The sequence below is a fragment of the Epinephelus fuscoguttatus genome, linkage group LG5 (assembly GCF_011397635.1).
Source record: "Epinephelus fuscoguttatus linkage group LG5, E.fuscoguttatus.final_Chr_v1".
NCBI lineage: Eukaryota > Metazoa > Chordata > Actinopteri > Perciformes > Serranidae > Epinephelus > Epinephelus fuscoguttatus.
The window spans coordinates 26,175,394-26,198,507 of NC_064756.1; the positions used below are offsets into that span (position 1 = coordinate 26,175,394).

At 39.6% G+C, this 23,114-nt stretch overlaps 3 protein-coding genes across 3 annotated transcripts; all 3 read right to left on the reverse strand.

Moving 5' to 3' along the window:
• Positions 1 to 1,141: 1,141 nt before the first annotated feature.
• On the reverse strand, positions 1,142 to 9,738 carry LOC125888983 (extracellular calcium-sensing receptor-like). Its single transcript, XM_049576645.1, has 8 exons — positions 9,644 to 9,738; positions 8,919 to 9,213; positions 8,537 to 8,826; positions 8,029 to 8,324; positions 6,258 to 6,463; positions 5,904 to 6,125; positions 2,131 to 2,254; positions 1,142 to 2,046 (listed from the first exon to the last, which is right to left on the reverse strand). The coding sequence occupies exons 1-8, from the start codon at positions 9,700 to 9,702 to the stop codon at positions 1,142 to 1,144; spliced, it is 2,397 nt and encodes a 798-aa protein (XP_049432602.1). The 5' UTR covers positions 9,703 to 9,738.
• Positions 9,739 to 11,113: 1,375 nt separating this feature from the next.
• Positions 11,114 to 16,301, reverse strand: LOC125888813 (extracellular calcium-sensing receptor-like). Its single transcript, XM_049576429.1, has 8 exons — positions 16,207 to 16,301; positions 15,482 to 15,776; positions 15,089 to 15,378; positions 14,628 to 14,923; positions 13,910 to 14,115; positions 13,522 to 13,743; positions 12,099 to 12,222; positions 11,114 to 12,027 (listed from the first exon to the last, which is right to left on the reverse strand). The coding sequence occupies exons 1-8, from the start codon at positions 16,263 to 16,265 to the stop codon at positions 11,114 to 11,116; spliced, it is 2,406 nt and encodes an 801-aa protein (XP_049432386.1). The 5' UTR covers positions 16,266 to 16,301.
• Positions 16,302 to 17,667: 1,366 nt separating this feature from the next.
• On the reverse strand, positions 17,668 to 22,775 carry LOC125888985 (extracellular calcium-sensing receptor-like). The gene is made up of 8 exons (XM_049576646.1): positions 22,681 to 22,775; positions 21,968 to 22,262; positions 21,586 to 21,875; positions 21,126 to 21,421; positions 20,459 to 20,664; positions 20,071 to 20,292; positions 18,644 to 18,767; positions 17,668 to 18,572 (listed from the first exon to the last, which is right to left on the reverse strand). Exons 1-8 carry the CDS (start codon positions 22,737 to 22,739, stop codon positions 17,668 to 17,670), a joined length of 2,397 nt encoding a protein of 798 aa, XP_049432603.1. The 5' UTR covers positions 22,740 to 22,775.
• Between the last annotated feature and the right edge of the window lie 339 nt (positions 22,776 to 23,114).

The window sequence follows — 23,114 nt, forward strand, 5'->3', positions numbered from 1 at the left end:
TGTACAAAATATGGTCAGCTGTATTTAGTGTCAACTTTTCTTTACTCCGCTTCCAAAGCCATGCAATTAAAATATTGAATTTAAAATAACTTGTAAATCTATATTTTAAAATCAACAAGATGAAGACTGTGATGAATTTGTAGATAATAGGCTTTATGCTGTTTCCATCTTAATTGTTTCCCAACCTTGAGTGACTTAGGATTGATTTTTGTTCATTCAGTGTTTCTTGGTGTTTTTCTCTGGCTTAAACAATATGATGAAACATTTTGGAGCAAATATACATAGTATTAGTCCAAAATTGGAGACCAGAATGGCCTGCTGAAGTTCATACATTTGGCTTCATTGAAATTATCAGGTAGTTTCTGAGCAAGGACAGCTAACGCAAAGCAAAAGACAGCCAGTAGGCCTATGTATCCAAGCACAGCCCAGAATCCAATACTTGAGTTCAGCTCACACAAACCCAGAAATAGAATCAGGCCAATAAAGAGAGCCGAGATGCATGTAATCATATTGTGCGTTGACATTGGTTTTTATAGATTTTCAGAAAAATAATTCCCTCATCCTACTTTACTTCAGCTTACAATACAGCAGACAAACGATGCTCTTACCCCATGGTCATTGATTATTTCTTGTCCAAGTTTTTTCTATGGGCTGTATGTACAAAATACAGTAATCTGTACTCAGTGTCCATCTCTCTTTACTCTTCTTGCAAAGTTATCATTGTGAACACATAATGTCTTCCTTAAGTTGTAGGGGTTTTTTTTGTTTGTTTTTTTGTTTTTTGTTTTTTGCTTTGTTTTTAGCTCATATTCCAGTTTAGCCTACCAAATGCACACCTTTAATGGGTTGCTTGTGTGGTTTAATGCGGTCTTAAATAAATCAAATACAAAATATCATGGAAATTCAAAATCAATCGAAATCAAAATTTCAAGTGAGAACTCATCACCACACCATTATGTTTTCAATTATTATTTAATTTCATTTCATTTCATTTCATACAATTTACATAATATTGTCAGCATACGAATATTTCTCAAACAACACAGTTACACACCACAAATGACAGTCATAAAATGAAAACATTGAATTTAAAACAACTTGTAAATCTACAAAATCAACAAGATGAAGACTGAAGGGGGACTTAGGATTGATTTTTATTCATTAAATGTTTCTTGGTGTTCTTCTCTGGCTTAAACAATATGATGAAACACTTTGGAGCAAATATACACAGTATTAGTCCAAAACTGGAGGCCAGAATAGCAAATATCTCCACAGCCACAGTAAACTTCCCAGGAGAGCTGACATATGCTGGGATAAAGGTGATCCAGACTGCACAGAATATCAACATGCTGAAGGTGATAAGTTTGGCTTCATTAAAATTGTCAGGTAGTTTCCGGGCTAGGACAGCTAACACAAAGCAAAAGACAGCCAGTAGGCCTATGTATCCAAGCACAGCCCAGAACCCTATAGCTGAGCCTAATGCACACTCCAGGATGATTCTCTCTTTGTATGTGGTGAGATTTTTCATTGGAAAAGGGGGACTAAGAACCAACCATATAGTACATATTAAAACTTGAATGAATGTGAAGAATACCACAGTCATTCTTTGCTGTGGAGGACCAAACCATTTCATCACATTACTGCCTGGGAGTGTAGCTTTGAAGGCCATTAACACTACAATTGTTTTTCCGAGAACACAAGACATACAGAGGACAAAGGTGATCCCAAATGCTGTGTGGCGCAGCATGCAGGACCACTCAGAGGGTGGTCCAATGAAGGTTAATGGACATAAGAAACATAGAGTCAGGGAGAGGAGCAGCAGGAAGCTCAGCTCAGAGTTGTTGGCCCTGACAATCGGGGATGTCCTGTGATGATAGAACACAGCTGCTGTTATAATGGTAAGACAGGCACCACCAACTGAGAACACAACCAGGATGTTTCCTAGGATCTCGCTGAAGGAAAGAAACTCTACAGGCTTGGGGAGACAAGTGTCTCTCACTGCATTAGGCCAGAACTCTTTGGGACAAGGGAAACAATCAGGGGAATCTGAAAATAAAATGGGATTTTAGTATTCATGCATTTTATGTTATAGATCTACATTACAAAAAACAAATAAATACAAAAATGTACCTGTAGCATTGCTAATTTCTCCCTCGGGACACAGTATACAGTCATAACAGCAGATGGGTTTTCCTTTCTGCAGCACTTTACGAGTTCCTGGAGGACAGCTGTCAGTGCACACTGACACAGGCACCTGACACACAGATACAAACAGGTGTGCTACAAAGCTGTGAGGATTAAAGGACAGGCTCATAGTTTACAAGTCTGTCTTAAAACAGTTTTCACATATCAACATGTGCATTGTGCATGTGTGTATTGTCAGTGTTGGGGGACAAAATCCACAGGACCTGTTTTGTGTAAACATGAGATCAATGAGACATGAGATGAATTTCAGCTGACACTGTCAAAGAGGCTTCAGCAGTCAGAGTCAGACAACAGTTTTCTTCCAAAGTTAAAAACTGTCCTACAGATTCTGTGATAGGTGGCGCTATTCAGAGGGAAGGGGAAGCTTAGCTTTTCGATAATTAGCTTTGATTATTTATTTATTTTTATTTTTTTAATTAACCTTCAACAAAATTAAGATTTCTGGAGGGCAACCTACTACTAGCAAACACTGAATTTACCATAACACTATATATTCGAAATTAGTCATTAGGTACATAGCACACATTTCCAGCCAAACTGCCTTCACCTGTGTGTATGTGTGTATGTGTGTGTGTGTGTGTGTGTGTGTTTGAAAGAGAAAGTAGCAGAGAGGAGGGCAGAAATTACACTACTGCACAGATTTGGATGGCTGCTTTGTTTTCTTCCTGCCCACCCAAGTCTGTAATGTTTTCTAGTGAGCTAGGTGAAGCCACCGATTAGTTGTTCTGCATATCACTACCTACTGAGTGATTTAACTCTGTAGGCCATGTTTGGAAGTAGCCATTACAGGTGCATTAATATGGGTTCAAAGCGTTATTGTTTTTGGGCTGTTTTATTTTATTATTATTGTCTTCAGAAATATTTTTGCAAATTTCTGTGAGGTTGTACATTGTAGAGACATGAAATTCACACCATTTCTTGGAAGATGTGTGTGAATGCTGCTCAAGAAATATTACACCAGTCACCCAGATGGGGGTGCTATAATTTAGGGTCAAAATTTCAATTTTGAAAAGCCATGCCCCTAACACCATAACACGAACTGAGTTGAAACTTGACACACGAGTACAACTCAATGTGCTCTACAAAAAAACCTCAAGAACCATTAAGGTCCCCCTGGAAAAAAAAATAATAATCTGCCTGATTGAATTCTTTGAACAACATATTTTTGACATCTCCTCCTAAGGAGAATTCAATCAGAATTTCATTACTGGCACTTTTACTCTCAGTGATATCTCATTAGGCTTTGAAGCTATTGACCAATGAACTCATGAGGGGGTGCGGCTTAGCACATACATAGACCTAACTCCACAACCTTTAGGTCAGGCATTACAAACCTGACAAAGATTGTCTTAACAGGTACCACGAACATATTCTAAAAGTCTTATTCAAATTGACCACTAGGGGGCACCACAAATACAAATAATGGGTGTGGTATAATACAAATCACACTATAAATGAGAAATTAATTAACCAATCATCACAAAACTTGCAGGGTATTCAATTTTGAAATCGATCAATAAGGAGGCACCACCAGTTCTAAACAAATAAAATGGCCTTTTGTAAAATTTGGCCAATAATCAATGAGGGTTTGTTCACACATCATCAAACTCGTGGGCTTTTTTTGAGTAAGCCATAAATTCATGTCCCCAAAATATTTTTGCAGTTGACCCATAGCGAGCGACGGTGTTTCCAAAGAAGAGCGTGGCCCGGTAGAGATTTAGACATAAATAAAAGAGCATCTGTTTGATTGTCATTAAACCTGTTGTTTATCTTTAAGGCAGGTGTCCTACACTGTAAAAGGTCTTGATCCTACTAGCTTTCAAGTTTTTAAGGTCCATTCTGTCTTGAACCCTGGTATTGACGCTTGCGGCTATATTTGTTATTGTTATTTCAAATTTCAGAGGCTAATATTGTTTTTTGGACGTTCTTATGTTTTCTGATCCTTCTATTTCAGTACCAACCAGTGTAGACTGTCCTTACAGTGTCCTACACTCATATTGTTGTTCATCGATTTTTGTTTTGTTTTGTATCATGTGTAAACCTACTGTCTGCTAGATAGTCCTTGTAGTGGAAAAAAGCTATGATAATTTTCATTTTCAACTTGCCAATCATACCTATTATGTGTTGGTAAAATAAAAAAAGAGATTATGAATTACAGGTGTGAGACCGTCTGTCTACCAGCCACAACCTTTAGATGCACCGTCTCCTTTCATATGCTATGTATGACTGATCTGCATAAACAATAACAAAACAAACAACCTGAGTATTCTAAATTAGCTTCCTTATAGCTGATGCCCTAGTGCCATCTATGGATTCCTTTATTTGTTATCATCCCTTTACTGGAAACTTTCATACTGAATATACTCTAACTTTGGAGCATATCTCTTTACAATTAGTATGGACAGGAGTAACAGGGACCAAAAATACATATTGTTTCCTTTAGGGGTGTCAAATTATCGCATTAATTGTGAATAATTAATTACAGCCATATTTAACGCGCTATGTTTTTTGATTGCGTTTATCTAATTTTGCATCTCTAACTTTACTGTTTCTGTATGCCACAGAGTTGCCTTTTATAGTTGCCCTAGCACGCAAGGATCTGACCTCCCTGGCAACCTCCGTGCCTTGTAGGGTGACCAGACGTCCTGAAAAATTCTGGACAGTCCTGAAATCCAAGCAGTTGTCCTGAATCCCGAATCCTGCCCTTACTGTCCCGAAAATTACACTAGAGCAGAGTCTGGAGTAGTTATTGCCTGATAAAACATTAAAAACTGATGATGGTGGTTGAGTCATCATGCAGCTCCCACCGGCTGCACATTGGCTGCAGCAGTTCCGACATGAATTATGGGTGTTGTAGTTTGAAGAAGAGAAGAGAGTGCAAGTTGCAGCTGTGAGGACAGGGAAAGCACAAGCAGCCACGAGAAGGAATGATTTGCACGTTGCAGTGCAGCCTCTTGTTCAAAACTGTTCTATAAACTGATACGGCTGTAAAAAATGTACCAGGTGTCTTTTATTTTCATTCATTCATTCATCTTCTAACCACTTCATCCTCTTGAGGGTCGCGGGGGGGCTGGAGCCTATCCCAGCTGACATTGGGCGAGAGGCAGGGTACACCCTGGACAGGTCGCCAGACTATCGCAGGGCTGACACATAGAGACAAACAACCATTCACGCTCACATTCACACCTATGGACAATTTAGAGTTATCAATTAACCTAGTCCCCAATCTGCATGTCTTTGGACTGTGGGAGGAAGCCGGAGTGCCTGGAGAGAACCCACGCTGACACGGGGAGAACACGCAAACTCTGCACAGAAGGGCTCCCACGCCCGGGATCGAACTGGGATCGAACCCGTCTTTTATTTTGTTAGCTTTTATTTTTTTATGAAGTTTAATGGACAAGTGCATGTACATTGATCACTTCCATAAAATAAAATGAGAAATTGGAAAAGAATTTGAAAATTTGGAATTTGGAAATTGTTAAAATAAAAATATGACTTTATGAAGCCACTTTTTGTAAGAAATATCAATCTTTTGATCATCTGCCACAATAATGTAATGAATTTAAATAAAAATACCTCAAGCTGAGGGCTTTTCTCAGCAATTTTGAGGTGAGATTAAAAAAATCTCTTGACAGCACTAGTTTCCTTTAAGATCACCAAGTGTGAATATGTTAAATCATTGCTTTTGGGCTCCTTACTTGTGTGCCACCTTCCACCCAGGTCAGCTTCCTGTTGATACTGAACTCCTGGCCCGCTGGCAGTGATGCATCATAGTGTCCTACTGTCACCAACTCAATGCTGCCACTCTCACTTTTTTGCCAGTTAACCAGCTCGTATTTGGCCACAGGATCCCCGTTGGCATCAAATGACACATCATAACCATTTTGGGTAAAATTTACTTTCTTCAGCTGTGTGAGAACCTGTGAGGATGAATTAAAGTTTGACAGTGAAGGACAGAAATGAAGCCAATGTAGAATAAAATAATATTTAATAAAATATAGGTTGTAACAGAAGATGGACATTGGGGTGTTCACATATTTGTTTTGACTGACCTCTTTGGGCTCTGTCTTGGTGAATTTGTCACACTGAGTTGTAGAATTAGTTTCCTGACACACTGCATCATGAATGGCATGAGCTATTGCATAAACAGCCTTGTACACCATGTTAGTGATTCGCAGCTGAGATGTGTCAGTGTACGGGCTTTGAAGCATTTGTATGTCTTCAGTCCCATCACACACGGTCTCATCTGTGGCTGCACCTAAAAACACACAGAGACAGCTACAAGTGTATATAAGTCTTGACAATTATATTACATTGTTATTCATTAATCTATGATTATCATCCTTTTTTGTGTTATTTTCATTAGTTTTAAACTGCCAAGTGTGCCCTGTAGAAAATTGGTCACCAGGCAATTAGTCATTTTTATCAAGGGCAAAAAAAAGTGCTTTTTTCCCCCTTGAATAACATAATAACATGAACTGTGTTAGCAAATTTTAAATAGATAAATAATCTGAAATTGTAGCCAACAGAATAGCTGAATAAGACAAAATACAGTGTAACTGATACATGCTATTAACTACAATTTCTAATCTTTATTTAGCTTGGTGGCCTGAACACCTTGTTTGTTTTAGTTTTAGTTTAGTTCATTTTTCGGATGTTGGACAAAGAAATAGAATACATTCAAACAGAATACATTCATTTGGAAATATAAATGAAGAGAGAAAAAAGAAAGAAGAAAAGAAAATACAAAAGGGAAAAAAAAAGAAGAAAAAAATGCAATAGAAATACAAATCCTATTATGACGCCCTTTTTAGAAATCTCTGCATTTTTTTTTATAATTTTAGAGTCCATATGTCCGAAAAAAGGGCATAGGGAGAAGCACTAAGCTTGGTGTGCCCTACCGCTAGTTTATACCCCTGACCAGTTAATATTTAAAGCTAAATTAGCAGCATACTGACTTTAGATTTGAGCTTAGATGGCAAGGAACATTGGTAATGCATCTATATAGATGCTTTAATAAAATATATAACAATATTGAATTCTACAGTTTGGTGTAACATGATATGGCAAAGTCATTAATTAGATCATTTCCCCTTCTGCTTCATCTCTGTACCTGTTGAGAATTGATTGTTTTAGTCTGTTTTTGAATTGAATGATGTTTTTGTTCTGTTTCAATTCTTCTTCTTCTAGCCCATTCCATAAGGTTACACCACGGGAGGAGATACTCATTATTTTAAGGATTGTGGTTTTAAGGGTTTTAAGGTCTGTGTGTATGGTCCCGATACCCTGTGTTGTGTATCACCCATAAGGCTCTTTTTTTAGAGTGTAGTGATTGAGTTTGTTGTTGTCTTATATGTATCACCCCAAACCTCTGAACAGTAGTGCAGGTATGGGAGGATCATTGCACAGTGCAGTGTGTGCAGTGACTGGGGATTGAGAATATGTTTTACCTTATTGATTTCTGAAATGTTCTTTGCCATCTTAGCCCTGACATACTCTATATGGGGTTTCCAGCACAGCTTATGGTCTAAAACCTAAAATTTGGTTTCATATACTCTTTCTATTATCTAGGCTTCAGTCTTGGCATTGTGAATCTACTGCAGTTCATTAAAACCCCAAAAATCATATTAAAGGTGATTTTACATAGAGATGCAGCTCATGTCTTTGTTAAATATAAATTGACCATTGCTGTTTTAATCAAAATTTGGGTTTTGTCTTAAAACAGCTGCTGAGAATTTAACACACACAATTAAAAAACAACACTACACAACCACGATGACCCGACTGTGCTACCTGTGCTAAAAATCTGCATAATTTCCTCACTTTTTCCTAGCCTGCAGTTGAATGCATCCTCCCAGAACTCAGTAAGCACTGGAGAGGCAGCCACTTTAGAGGGAGAGAGATCCAGCAAGAAGTCTCTCAGACCTGGGATGACAGATTTCTCAATGGAAAATCCGATGGCTCCAGCACAGAAGCTGAACCTCAGCATGTCAGGCTCGGTTATCCAGGCCTCACTGCCTATCCACTGGCGAGGTGGAGAAGGCCTGAGTGACAGCTCCTCCAGCAGGATCCTCATGTCTTCAGAGGATGTAAATGCCACAACAACCATAGCTGTTGACCTGGAGTGAGAGATAATAATTGGTCTCACTGACTATGTTTAAAAAAAATATCAGTAATATATAACAGAAATAAACATGATAAAAAACAGAAACATGCCAAGATGATAAAAAAAACCATCCATGTTGTACTTTATAGAACATATTATTTGGTGTTGTGTAAAGAAGATCAGTGTCAACACAGGGAACAAAAGCACAATAAGTGATGTAGAAACCTGCGGATAACATCAGCCACTCTCTGGATCCTGCTGCGTGGGTGGGTCCGATAGAAAGATTCAGAGTATTCCACACAGATTCCCTCTTTGTGTGCTGCTTCCAGGAAAGATGCCATGCCATTATTGCCATAGTCTGAATCTGACCTGACAGCACCTATCCATGTCCAGCCAAAGTGTTTCACCAGCTTGGCCAGAGCATCAGCCTGAAACTGGTCACTAGGGATTGTTCTGAAGAAAGTCGGGTACTGCTCCTTATCTGACAGACATGCACAAGTGGCATAGTGGCTCACCTAAATGATAACAGTGTAATTATTTAACAGCACAGACAAAAAAATCAGTACTGTATAATAAACGCAGTTTGCCAGAAATTAAAAACAATTACTTGAGGAATGTTGAAAGTCCCAACAATGCGCGACATGCCGATGGATGGCGTAGACCCTGAATCACCAATGACAGCCATCACCATACCAGACTGTGAGCAGCTGTTGCCTGTGTAAAACACTGGGTCCAGACCACTTGAAAGCTGGAATGCCACATGCACAGCCATGGGCACTGAGGCGCATGAGTCGTAGATCTGATAACCGAGCTTGATGCCAGGCAGCAGCTCCGTGCTGTTGTTAATCTCCTCAATGGCAAAAATCATTGCACGTGAGGAGCGCAGTTCCTGGAGGACCATGCTGCACACAGATACTATTTTATAAAGAAATACTCCTAGAAATGCACACTAAAGATTAACTGCAATTTGAAAATTATGCACTTGAATTGATACAGTGGCTGCACTACATCTGTGGACCAAATACACATCAATGAATTGCCTGAACACCGAGTTCAAAACACAGGATTAGATATCAGTCCAAAATTCACATGGGCCATAATGCACAAATTATCAATAGTCAAGTAAATCAAATTCTTATTTTGTTGTTATCATGTTAAAAATTTAGAAAACAGTTGTGAAACATACCTATATTTTAACATAAAGAAAACACAGGATGCTTATTTTCACACTACTGTTTTTGTGAACATAATACCTGCAAACATTTCCAAAAAACATTTCTATGAACAGACAGTTTAACATCCTCTTATTCCTCCTTCCTCCCTTGTACTCACCTCCCTGTGCACCTTAGTGGCTCAGGCATGGTGGTGTAGTTGTGCTTTAATGTGTGCATGTAGTAGTGTATGGCGAAAACCCCACCAATAACATAGTCACCACCCATTGAGAACGCAGGTACACAAGTGGTACCCTGAAGTGCACATTTTACAGACGAGGCATCAGTTACAACCCCAGCACCACTCGTATCCTCTGGAAACCCAGCCCAATTTTTCATACGATCCCCAGAACCATTCAAAGCAAGAGCTGAGTTGAGCTCACAAAAACCCAGAGGCAGCATCAGGCCAATGAAGAGAGTTGAGATCTCCATCCCTCAACTGTCTGCATGTGATCATACTGTGTGTTGACACTGGTTTATATAGATTTTCAGACAGAGCTTCCCCTTTCTACTGTAGACCCTATATCAGCTTAGAGAAGATGGGGTAGAGAGGATACTCTTATCCAGTGGTCTTTGAATAAGGCTTGTCAAGTTTTTTTTTCATGTATCTCTTCTCCTCTAACAAAGTTATCATTGTAAACACCATTGCACATGCACAAAAAAAGGGACTTGAAATGAGCGTGTGCCACTGTCTAAGCACAAATTGGGATTTATCCACCTTATTCCTAGCCCCCATGTTCCCCCGTCGAATAAAGTGCGAGACTTCCAGCATTGAACTGAAACCAGCGATTTGCAATGGTAACAGTTTGTTTACAGTACTCTATTCTTCTTTCCAAAAGCAACTGGGAAATAAAACATGGAACTAACCATGTGTTGTAGCTCAAACAGGATTATGTGATCATACCTCTGCCATCTCTGACAACCATTTCAAAGCATTGTTGTTTTTTTTTTCGTTTCAACCAAGCACGCTAGCAATTAGCTTTCCTTGCTCTGTTAAAATATTGTTAACCTTAACATGGCCCAAGCAAGCTTACGGTAAAACGTTTCTCATTGTTAAGATGATTTCTGATTTCTGATGACTTACTGTTTTAATAAATATTAATAATCATTTTTAATTATGTTAAATATGTGAGTTAATTTACAATAAATCGCATCGTGTGGCATCATTCCCACGAAGGGAAAAATGATAGCTTGTGAATGAAATCAATCTCATAAAATACAGTAAATATGCAACGGACAGCAAGTATAATACAAAAAACATTTATTCACAACATTACAAAGTCAAATAAACACAAAAATAAACATTGCTAACACATACAACTTTTAGAAATTTATGTTTTTTTTTGTGTGTGTGTGTGTCTATGTGTGTGTGTGTGTGTGTGTGTGTGTGTACTGTATGTTATTTTGTATGCAGATGATGAAAAAAATTGTAAAGACAATAACGTTAGAAAGGATATTCACAAAATGGTACTTTAAATATGAAATATTTAACGGAAATCATGTGTTACTATGTGAATCAGCTACGTGAAGACTGTGTTGAATGTGCACATCATAAGCTTTATACTGCTGCCATCCTAACTGTTTCTAACCCTCAAATGTCTTTAGATTGAATTTTATTCATTAAATGTTTCTTGGTGTTCTTCTCTGGCTTAAACAATATGATGAAACACTTTGGAGCAAATATACACAGTATTAGTCCAAAACTGGAGGCCAGAATAGCAAATATCTCCACAGCCACAGTAAACTTCCCAGGAGAGCTGACATATGCTGGGATAAAGGCGATCCAGACTGCACAGAATATCAACATGCTGAAGGTGATAAGTTTGGCTTCATTAAAATTGTCAGGTAGTTTCCGGGCTAGGACAGCTAACACAAAGCAAAAGACAGCCAGTAGGCCTATGTATCCAAGCACAGCCCAGAACCCTATAGCTGAGCCTAATGCACACTCCAGGATGATTCTTTCTTTGTATGTGGTGAGGTTTGTCATTGGAAAAGGGGGACTAAGAACCAACCATATAGTACATATTAAAACTTGAATGAATGTGAAGAATACCACAGTCATTCTTTGCTGTGGAGGACCAAACCATTTCATCACATTACTGCCTGGGAGTGTAGCTTTGAAGGCCATTAACACTACAATTGTTTTTCCGAGAACACAAGACATACAGAGGACAAAGGTGATCCCAAATGCTGTGTGGCGCAGCATGCAGGACCACTCAGAGGGTGGTCCAATGAAAGTTAATGGACATAAGAAACATAGAGTCAGGGAGAGGAGCAGCAGGAAGCTCAGCTCAGAGTTGTTGGCCCTGACAATCGGGGATGTCCTGTGATGATAGAATATAGCTGCTGTTATAATGGTAAGACAGGCACCACCAACTGAGAACACAACCAGGATGATTCCTAGGATCTCGCTGAAGGAAAGAAACTCTACAGGCTTGGGGAGACAAGTGTCTCCCTCTGCATTAGGCCAGAACTCCTTGGGACAAGGGAAACAATCAGGGGAATCTGAAAAAATAAATGGCTTTTAGCAGTTGTATATTTGTATTGTGAATGTGCATTACAAAATAATAAAGTACCTGTAACATTGCTAATCTCTCCTTCGGGACACAGTATACAGTCATAACAGCAGATGGGTTTTCCTTTCTGCAGCACTTTACGAGTTCCTGGAGGACAGCTGTCAGTGCACACTGACACAGGCACCTGACACATAGATACAAACAGACTCACACATATTCAGGTGTGCTACAAAGCTGTGAGGATTAAAGGATAGGCTCACATTTTGCAAAACATTTTTTTACATATATGAATATGTAAATAATATTCAATATGTGCATTACGTGTATGTGTATTGTCAGTTTTCAGGGACAAAATCCACAGTACCTGTTTTGTGTAAACATTCATTCTGAAATTCAGCTGAAGCTAAAATGACATGTATATGTGAATGTATGTGTTTGGAAGAGAAAGTGAGTGAGAGGAGGTGAGCCACTGGCCCAAATCTGTGATATTTGCAGTAAGCTTACCCAAACCCACCCACTGGTTGTTCCACATATCACTACTGAGCATTAAACACTGTGGGCTGTGTTGGGAAGTAACCATTACAGGTTCATTGTTGTTATTGTTCTTCCAAAATTCAGAGGCTAAACTTTTTTCTTTTTTCTGTTTTTTTGTTTTTTTGTTTTAATGTCCTTGCTATGATTTTATTTCCGTGCGTTCATTTCAGTGCCAACCAGCATACACTGTCCTAGTAGGGGCCTACATTCTCTCTGCTGTTGATTTTTTTCGTTTTGTCAGCATCTGGTGAAAATTTAGTGTCTGCTAGTTGCTGTGGTGGAAAAAGCTATGATCATTTTCATTTTCAACTTTGGAATATGTCTATTATGTATTGGTAAAATGAAAAGGGTTAGAAAGTCCAGGTTTGAGGTCATCTGTCTACCAGCCACAACTTTTAGATGCATTCTTTTCTTTCATATGACATGTATGACTGGTCTTCATAAACAGTAACAAAACAAACATATCTGAGTGGTAGCATACAGACAATGAATGCAAATCCATGTTTATAATAGAAATGAAATGTGTTTGAAATTCTTGATCAAATGCTCACAGCTGGGTTGGTCGGACTGGCCATTGGGAGCACCAGTTGTTCTGGACTTTGATTGTGCACTGGCATCACTCCTGATCTTCCCTTCTAATTTAGCTTCCTTATACCTGATGCCCCTGTGACCCTGCACCAAGATAAGTGGTTACAGACAATGGATAAAGTAATGAATACGCTATGCCCTGTAGCCACCTATGGATTCCTTTCTATGTTACTCTCCCTTTGCCACAGCTCAGCACATGAACACTTACTTGGGAAACTTTCACACTAAATATACTGTAAATTTGGATCAGATCTCTTCACAGCTGGTAGAAATATGAGTATCAGGGTCCAAAAAACACATATCGTACACTTTAAGATCACCAAAGTTGAATATGTTAATTCATTACTTTTGGGCTCCTTACTTGTGTGCCACCTTCCACCCAGGTGAGCTTCCTGTTGATACTGAACTCCTGGCCCGCTGGCAGTGATGCATCATAGTGTCCTACTGTCACCAACTCAATGCTGCCACTCTCACTTTTTTGCCAGTTAACCAGCTCGTATTTGGCCACAGGATCCCCGTTGGCATCAAATGACACATCAAAACCATTTTGGGAAAAATTTACTTCCTTCAGCTGTGTGAGAACCTGTCAGGATGAAGTAATGTTAAACAATGAGGGACAGAAATGAAAAAGAGTAAAATAATAGTAATATTCAACAAAATGTGTGTTGTAGCAAAAAACAAACAAACAAACAAAAAAACAAAAACAAATGGGCATTCACTTGTTCTTTTACATATTTGTTTTGACTGACCTCTTTGGGCTCTGTCTTGGTGAATTTGTCACACTGAGTTGTAGAATTAGTTTCCTGACACACTGCATTATGAATGGCATGAGCTATTGCATAAACAGCCTTGTACACCATGTTAGTGATTCGCAACTGGGATGTGTCAGTGTACGGGCTCTGGATCATCTGTATGTCTTCAGTTCCATCACATATGCTTTTATCTGTGGCTGCACCTAAAAACACACAGAGACAGTGACAGGTGTTTCTTAACCTTGACAGTGATTTTACATTATTATTCATCTGCATTAGTCACATTTATTAAATGCTAGAAAATGTTTGTATTTTCTTGACTTAAATACTTTCACTATATTAGCCTCATAAGAAGTACATGCATACTTAAACATATAGTACAACTGATGCATGCTAATGAGTACAGTTGCAGAGCTTTATTAGTACTTTGTTTAGCCTGCTGGCCTATGGGTCCATGTGTGCTTGTGTTCAAGACAACAGAGTGTCTAAATGTGACAGGGAAAATTGTCATATCAACTGAAATTATTAATATACTTTTAATTTCTGTGCACCTTATATCTTTGTCTAATATCTGTAATTTCCCTGTCAATTTCGGGTTTGGTCTTGAAGCAGCTACTGCTCCACTCAGACAGACAAAACCAAACAAACAAAACACCATAACATGACCACAAGGACTGTGAATGTGACGTGTCAATAATCAGCACTGCTTCCTCACTTTTTCCCAGACTGCAGTTGAATGCATCCTCCCAGAACTCAGCAAGCACTGGAGAAGCAGCCACTTTAGAGGGAGAGAGATCCAGCAAGAAGTCTCTCAGACCTGGGATGACAGATTGCTCAATGGCAAATCCGATGGCTCCAGAACAGAAGCTGAATCTCAGCATGTCTGGGTCTGTTACCCAGGACTCACTGCCGATCCACTGGCGAGGTGGAGAAGGCTTGAGTGACAGCTCCTCCAGTAAGATCCTCATGTCTCCAGGGGATGTAAATGCCACAACAACCATAGCTGTTGACCTGGAGTGAGAGATAATATTTGGTCCCACCGACTATGTTCAGAAAATATGAGTAATAAATATGAGAGGAATAATCATGATGGAAAACACAAACATGGCAAGATCATTTAAAAAAAAAGGCCAGTGTCACCACCAGGAACAAAAGCACAGTCAGTGATGTAGAAACCTGCGGATAACATCAGCCACTCTCTGGATCCTGCTGCGTGGGTGGGTCCGATAGAAAGATTCAGAGTATTCCACACAGATTCCCTCTTTGTGTGCTGCGTCCAGGAAAGACGCCATGCCATTATTGCCATAGTCTGAATCTGACCTGACAGCACCTATCCATGTCCAGCCAAAGTGTTTTACCAGCTTGGCCAGAGCATCAGCCTGAAACTGGTCACTAGGGATTGTCCTGAAGAAAGTCGGATACTGCTGCTTATCTGACAGACATGCACAAGTGGCATAGTGGCTCACCTAAATGAAAACAACAGTGTATTTATTTAAGGGGACAGACAAAAAATTCAGTACTGTATAATAGTAAGTAATAGTAAGTTTGCCAGAAATTAAAAACAATTACTTGAGGAATGTTGAAAGACCCAACAATGCGCGACATGCCGATGGATGGCGTAGACCCTGAATCACCAATGACAGCCATCACCATACCAGACTGTGAGCAATTGTCACTGGTGTAAAACACTGGGTCCGGACCACTTGAAAGCTGGAATGCCACATGCACAGCCATGGGCACTGAAGCGCACGAGTCGTAGATCTGATAACCGAGCTTGATGCCAGGCAGCAGCTCTGTGCTGTTGTTAATCTCCTCGATGGCAAAAATCATTGCACGTGCAAAGCGCAGTTCACGGGAGAAAATGCTGCACACAGACACTTTTTTCTAAAGAAATACTCCTAGAAATGCGCACTAAGGATTAACTGCAATTTGAAATTAAGGACTTGAATTGATACAGTGGCTGCACTACATCTGTAGACCAAATACACATCAATGAATTGCCTGAACACCGAGTTCAAAACACAGGATTAGATATCAGTCCAAAATTCACATGGGCCGTAATGTACAAATTATCAATAGTCAAGTAAATCAAAATTCTTATTTTGTTGTTATCATGTTAAAAATTTAGAAAACAGTTGTGAAACATACCTATATTTTAACATAAAGAAAACACAGGATGCTTATTTTCACACTACTGTTTTTGTGAACATAATACCTGCAAACATTTCCAAAAAACATTTCTATGAACAGACAGTTTAACATCCTCTTATTCCTCCTTCCTCCCTTTTACTCACCTCCCTGTGCACCTTAGTGGCTCAGGCATGGTGGTGTAGTTGTGTTTTAATGTGTGCATGTAGTAGTGTATGGCGAAAACCCCACCAATAACATAGTCACCACCCATTGAGAACGCAGGTACACTAGTGGTACCCTGAAGTGTACATTTTACAGACGAGGCATCAGTTACAACCCCAGCACCACTCGTATCCTCTGGAAACCCAGCCCAATTTTTCATACGATCCCCAGAACCATTCAAAGCAAGAGCTGAGTTGAGCTCACAAAAACCCAGAGGCAGCATCAGGCCAATAAAGAGAGCTGAGATCTCCATCCCTCAACTGTCTGCATGTGATCATACTGTGTGTTGACACTGGTTTATATAGATTTTCAGACAGAGCTTCCCCTTTCTACTGTAGACCCTATATCAGCTTAGAGAAGATGGGGTAGAGAGGATACTCTTATCCAGTGGTCTTTGAATAAGGCTTGTCAAGTTTTTTCATGTATCTCTTCTCCTCTAACAAAGTTATCATTGTAAACACCATTGCACATGCACAAAAAAAGGGACTTGAAATGAGCGTGTGCCACTGTCTAAGCACAAATTGGGATTTATCCACCTTATTCCTAGCCCCCATGTTCCCCCGTCGAATAAAGTGCGCGACTTCCAGCGTTGAACTGAAACCAGCGATTTGCAATGGTAACAGTTTGTTTACAGTACTGTATTCTTCTTTCCAAGAGCAATTGGGAAATAAAACGTGGAACTAACCATGTGTTGTAGCTCAAACAGGATTATGTGATCATACCTCTGCCATCTGTGACAATTATCTCAAAGCAATGTTTTTTTTTTTTTTCGTTTCAACCAAGCACGCTAGCAATTAGCTTTCCTTGCTCTGTTAAAATATTGTTAACCTTAACATGGCCCAAGCAAGCTTACGGTAAAACGTTTCTCATTGTTAAGATGATTTCTGATTTCTGATGACTTACTGTTTTAATAAATATTAATAATCATTTTTAATTATGTTAAATATGTGAGTTAATTTACAATAAATTGCATCGTGTGGCATCATTCCCACGAAGGGAAAAATGATAGCTTGTGAATGAAATCAATCTCATAAAATACAGTAAATATGCAACGGACAGCAAGTATAATACAAAAAACATTTATTCACAATATTGCAAAGTCAAATAAACACAAAAATAAACATTGCTAATATAAACAACTTTTAGAAGTTGGTGTTTTTGTGTGTGTGTGTGTGTGTGTGTGTGTGTGTGTACTGCATGTTGTTTTGTATGCAGATGATGAAAAACAAATTGTAAAGACAATAACGTTAGGAAGGATATTCAAAAAATGGTACTTTAAATATGAAATATTTAACGTAAAGCATGTGTTACTATGTGAATCAGCTAGGTGAAGACTGTGTTGAATGTGCACATCATAAGCTTTATACTGCTGCCATCCTAACTGTTTCTAACCCTCAAATGTCTTAAGGTTGATTTTTATTCATTAAATGTTTCTTGGTGTTCTTCTCTGGCTGAAACAATATGATGAAACACTTTGGAGCAAATATACACAGTATTAGTCCAAAACTGGAGGCCAGAATAGCAAATATCTCCACAGCCACAGTAAACTTCCCAGGAGAGCTGACATATGCTGGGATAAAGGTGATCCAGACTGCACAGAATATCAACATGCTGAAGGTGATAAGTTTGGCTTCATTAAAATTGTCAGGTAGTTTCCGGGCTAGGACAGCTAACACAAAGCAAAAGACAGCCAGTAGGCCTATGTATCCAAGCACAGCCCAGAACCCTATAGCTGAGCCTAATGCACACTCCAGGATAATTCTTTCTTTGTATGTGGTGAGGTTTGTCATTGGAAAAGGGGGACTAAGAACCAACCATATAGTACATATTAAAACTTGAATGAATGTAAGAAATACCACAGTCATTCTTTGCTGTGGAGGACCAAACCATTTCATCACATTACTGCCTGGGAGTGTAGCTTTGAAGGCCATTAACACTACTATTGTTTTTCCGAGAACACAAGACACACAGAGGACAAAGATGATCCCAAATGCTGTGTGGCGCAGCATGCAGGACCACTCAGAGGGTGGTCCAATGAAAGTTAATGGACATAAGAAACACAGAGTCAGGGAGAGGAGCAGCAGGAAGCTCAGCTCAGAGTTGTTGGCCCTGACAATCGGGGATGTCCTGTGACGATAGAACACAGCTGCTGTTATAATGGTAAGACAGGCACCAACAACTGAAAATGCAGCCAGGATGATTCCAAGGATCTCACTGAAGGAAAGAAACTCTACAGGCTTGGGGAGACAAGTGTCTCTCACTGCATTAGGCCAGAACTCCTTGGGACAAGGGAAACAATCAGGGGAATCTGAAAAAATAAATGGCTTTTAGCAGTTGTATATTTGTATTGTGAATGTGCATTACAAAATAATAAAGTACCTGTAGCATTGCTAATTTCTCCCTCGGGACACAGTATACAGTCATAACAGCAGATGGGTTTTCCTTTCTGCAGCACTTTACGAGTTCCTGGAGGACAGCTGTCAGTGCACACTGACACAGGCACCTGACACACAGATACAAACAGACTCACACATATTCAGGTGTGCTACAAAGCTGTGAGGATTAAAGGATAGGCTCACATTTTGCAAGTCTGTCGTAAAACATTTTTTACATATATGAATATGTAAATAATATTCAATATGTGCATTACGTGTATGTGTATTGTCAGTTTTCAGGGACAAAATCCACAGTACCTGTTTTGTGTAAACATTCATTCTGAAATTCAGCTGAAGCTAAAATGACATGTATATGTGAATGTATGTGTTTGGAAGAGAAAGTGAGTGAGAGGAGGTGAGCCACTGGCCCAAATCTGTGATATTTCCAGTAAGCTTACCCAAACCCACCCACTGGTTGTTCCACATATCACTACTGAGCATTAAACACTGTGGGCTGTGTTGGGAAGTAACCATTACAGGTTCATTGTTGTTATTGTTCTTCCAAAATTCAGAGGCTAAACTTTTTTCTTTTTTCTGTTTTTTTGTTTTAATGTCCTTGCTATGATTTTATTTCCGTGCATTCATTTCAGTGCCAACCAGCATACACTGTCCTAGTAGGGGCCTACATTCTCTCTGCTGTTGATTTCATATTTGTTTTGTCAGCATCTGGAGAAAATCTAGTGTCTGCTAGTTGCTGTGGTGGAAAAAGCTATGATCATTTTCATTTTCAACTTTGAAATATATCTATTATTTATTGGTAAAATGAAAAAGGTTAGAAAGTCCAGGTTTGAGGTCATCTGTCTACCAGCCACAACTTTTAGATGCATTCTTTTCTTTCATATGACATGTATGACTGGTCTTCATAAACAGTAACAAAACAAACATATCTGAGTGGTAGCATACAGACAATGAATGCAAATCCATGTTTATAATAGAAATGAAATGTGTTTGAAATTCTTGATCAAATGCTCACAGCTGGGTTGGTCGGACTGGCCATTGGGAGCACCAGTTGTTCTGGACTTTGATTGTGCACTGGCATCACTCCTGATCTTCCCTTCTAATTTAGCTTCCTTATACCTGATGCCCCTGTGACCCTGCACCAAGATAAGTGGTTACAGACAATGGATAAAGTAATGAATACGCTATGCCCTGTAGCCACCTATGGATTCCTTTCTATGTTACTCTCCCTTTGCCACAGCTCAGCACATGAACACTTACTTGGGAAACTTTCACACTAAATATACTGTAAATTTGGATCAGATCTCTTCACAGCTGGTAGAAATATGAGTATCAGGGTCCAAAAAACACATATCGTACACTTTAAGATCACCAAAGTTGAATATGTTAATTCATTACTTTTGGGCTCCTTACTTGTGTGCCGCCTTCCACCCAGGTGAGCTTCCTGTTGATACTGAACTCCTGGCCCGCTGGCAGTGATGCATCATAGTGTCCTACTGTCACCAACTCAATGCTGCCACTCTCACTTTTTTGCCAGTTAACCAGCTCGTATTTGGCCACAGGATCCCCGTTGGCATCAAATGACACATCAAAACCATTTTGGGAAAAATTTACTTCCTTCAGCTGTGTGAGAACCTGTCAGAATGAAGTAATGTTAAACAATGAGGGACAGAAATGAAAAAGAGTAAAATAATAGTAATATTCAACAAAATGTGTGTTGTAGCAAAAAACAAACAAACAAACAAAAAAACAAAAACAAATGGGCATTCACTTGTTCTTTTACATATTTGTTTTGACTGACCTCTTTGGGCTCTGTCTTGGTGAATTTGTCACACTGAGTTGTAGAATTAGTTTCCTGACACACTGCATTATGAATGGCATGAGCTATTGCATAAACAGCCTTGTACACCATGTTAGTGATTCGCAACTGGGATGTGTCAGTGTACGGGCTCTGGATCATCTGTATGTCTTCAGTTCCATCACATATGCTTTTATCTGTGGCTGCACCTAAAAACACACAGAGACAGTGACAGGTGTTTCTTAACCTTGACAGTGATTTTACATTATTATTCATCTGCATTAGTCACATTTATTAAATGCTAGAAAATGTTTGTATTTTCTTGACTTAAATACTTTCACTATATTAGCCTCATAAGAAGTACATGCATACTTAAACATATAGTACAACTGATGCATGCTATGGGTCCATGTGTGCTTGTGTTCAAGACATCAGAGTGTCTAAATGTGACAGGGAAAATTGTCATATCAACTGAAATTATTAATATACTTTTAATTTCTGTGCACCTTATATCTTTGTCTAATATCTGTAATTTCCCTGTCAATTTCGGGTTTGGTCTTGAAGCAGCTACTGCTCCACTCAGACAGACAAAACCAAACAAACAAAACACCATAACATGACCACAAGGACTGTGAATGTGACGTGTCAATAATCAGCACTGCTTCCTCACTTTTTCCCAGACTGCAGTTGAATGCATCCTCCCAGAACTCAGTAAGCACTGGAGAAGCAGCCACTTTAGAGGAAGAGAGATCCAGCAAGAAGTCTCTCAGACCTGGGATGACAGATTGCTCAATGGCAAATCCGATAGCTCCAGAACAGAAGCTGAATCTCAGCATGTCTGGGTTGGTTACCCAGGACTCACTGCCGATCCACTGGCGAGGTGGAAAAGGCTTGAGTGACAGCTCTTCCAGTAAGATCCTCATGTCTCCAGGGGATGTAAATGCCACAACAACCATAGCTGTTGACCTGGAGTGAGAGATAATATTTGGTCCCACCGACTATGTTCAGAAAATATGAGTAATAAATATGAGAGGAATAATCATGATGGAAAACACAAACATGGCAAGATCATTTTAAAAAAAGGCCAGTGTCACCACCAGGAACAAAAGCACAGTCAGTGATGTAGAAACCTGCGGATAACATCAGCCACTCTCTGGATCCTGCTGCGTGGGTGGGTCCAATAGAAAGATTCAGAGTATTCCACACAGATTCCCTCTTTGTGTGCTGCTTCCAGGAAAGACGCCATGCCATTATTGCCATAGTCTGAATCTGACCTGACAGCACCTATCCAAGTCCAGCCAAAGTGTTTCACCAGCTTGGCCAGAGCGTCAGCCTGAAACTGGTCACTAGGGATTGTTCTGAAGAAAGTCGGGTACTGCTGCTTATCTGACAGACATGCACAAGTGGCAAAGTGGCTCACCTAAATGATAACAGTGTAATTATTTAACAGCACAGACAAAAAATTCAGTGCTGTATATTAAACACAGTTTGCCAGAAATTAAAAACAATTACTTGAGGAATATTGAAAGACCCAACAATGCGCGACATGCCGATGGATGGCGTAGACCCTGAATCACCAATGACAGCCATCACCATACCAGACTGTGAGCAGCTGTTGCCTGTGTAAAACACTTGGTCCAGACCACTTGAAAGCTGGAATGCCACATGCACAGCCACAGGCACTGAAGCGCACGAGTCGTAGATCTGATAACCGAGCTTGATGCCAGGCAGCAGCTCCGTGCTGTTGTTAATCTCCTCAATGGCAAAAATCATTGCACGTGAGGAGCGCAGTTCCTGGAGGATCATGCTGCACACAGACACTTTTCTATAAAGAAATACTCCTAGAAATGCACACTAAAGATTAACTGCAATTTGAAATTAAGGACTTGAATTGATACAGTGGCTGCACTGCATCTGTAGACCAAATACACATCAGTGAATGAGTTCAAAACACAGGATTTGATATCAGTCCAAAATTCACATGGACCGTAATGTACAAATTATCAATAGTCAAGTCAATCAAAATTCTTATTTTGTTGTTATCATGTTAAATATTTAGAAAACAGTTGTGAAACATACCTATATTTTAACATAAAGAAAACACAGGATGCTTATTTTCACACTACTGTTTTTGTGAACATAATACCTGCAAACATTTCCAAAAAACATTTCTATGAACAGACAGTTTAACATCCTCTTATTCCTCCTTCCTCCCTTTTACTCACCTCCCTGTGCACCTTAGTGGCTCAGGCATGGTGGTGTAGTTGTGCTTTAATGTGTGCATGTAGTAGTGTATGGCGAAAACCCCACCAATAACATAGTCACCACCCATTGAGAACGCAGGTACACGAGTGGTACCCTGAAGTGTACATTTTACAGACGAGGCATCAGTTACAACCCCAGCACCACTCGTATCCTCTGGAAACCCAGCCCAATTTTTCATACGATCCCCAGAACCATTCAAAGCAAGAGCTGAGTTGAGCTCACAAAAACCCAGAGGCAGCATCAGGCCAATAAAGAGAGCTGAGATCTCCATCCCTCAGCTGTCTGCATGTGATCCTACTGTGTGTTGACACTGGTTTATATAGATTTTCAGACAGAGCTTCCCCTTTCTACTGTAGACCCTATATCAGCTTAGAGAAGATGGGGTAGAGAGGAT

Bases quoted from the DNA above. Each gene is read 5' to 3' on its own strand.
- LOC125888985 (XM_049576646.1), bottom strand. From the start codon at position 22,739: ATGCACACATTAAAGCACAACTACACCACCATGCCTGAGCCACTAAGG. The intron at 21,876-21,967 runs GTAATTGTTTTT...GTTATCATTTAG, and splicing joins GGTCTTTCAATATTCCTCAA to GTGAGCCACTTTGCCACTTG. The intron at 20,665-21,125 runs GTGAGGAAGCAG...GTGTGTTTTTAG, and splicing joins CAACTGCAGTCTGGGAAAAA to GTGCAGCCACAGATAAAAGC.
- LOC125888983 (XM_049576645.1), bottom strand. From the start codon at position 9,702: ATGCACACATTAAAGCACAACTACACCACCATGCCTGAGCCACTAAGG. The intron at 8,827-8,918 runs GTAATTGTTTTT...GTTATCATTTAG, and splicing joins GGACTTTCAACATTCCTCAA to GTGAGCCACTATGCCACTTG. The intron at 6,464-8,028 runs GTGAGGAAATTA...GTGTGTTTTTAG, and splicing joins CAACTGCAGGCTAGGAAAAA to GTGCAGCCACAGATGAGACC.
- LOC125888813 (XM_049576429.1), bottom strand. From the start codon at position 16,265: ATGCACACATTAAAACACAACTACACCACCATGCCTGAGCCACTAAGG. The intron at 15,777-16,206 runs GTGAGTAAAAGG...GTCTGTGTGCAG, and splicing joins CCACTAAGGTGCACAGGGAG to CATTTTCTCCCGTGAACTGC. The intron at 12,223-13,521 runs GTAAGGAGCCCA...TCTATGTGTCAG, and splicing joins GGGTGGAAGGTGGCACACAA to GTGCCTGTGTCAGTGTGCAC.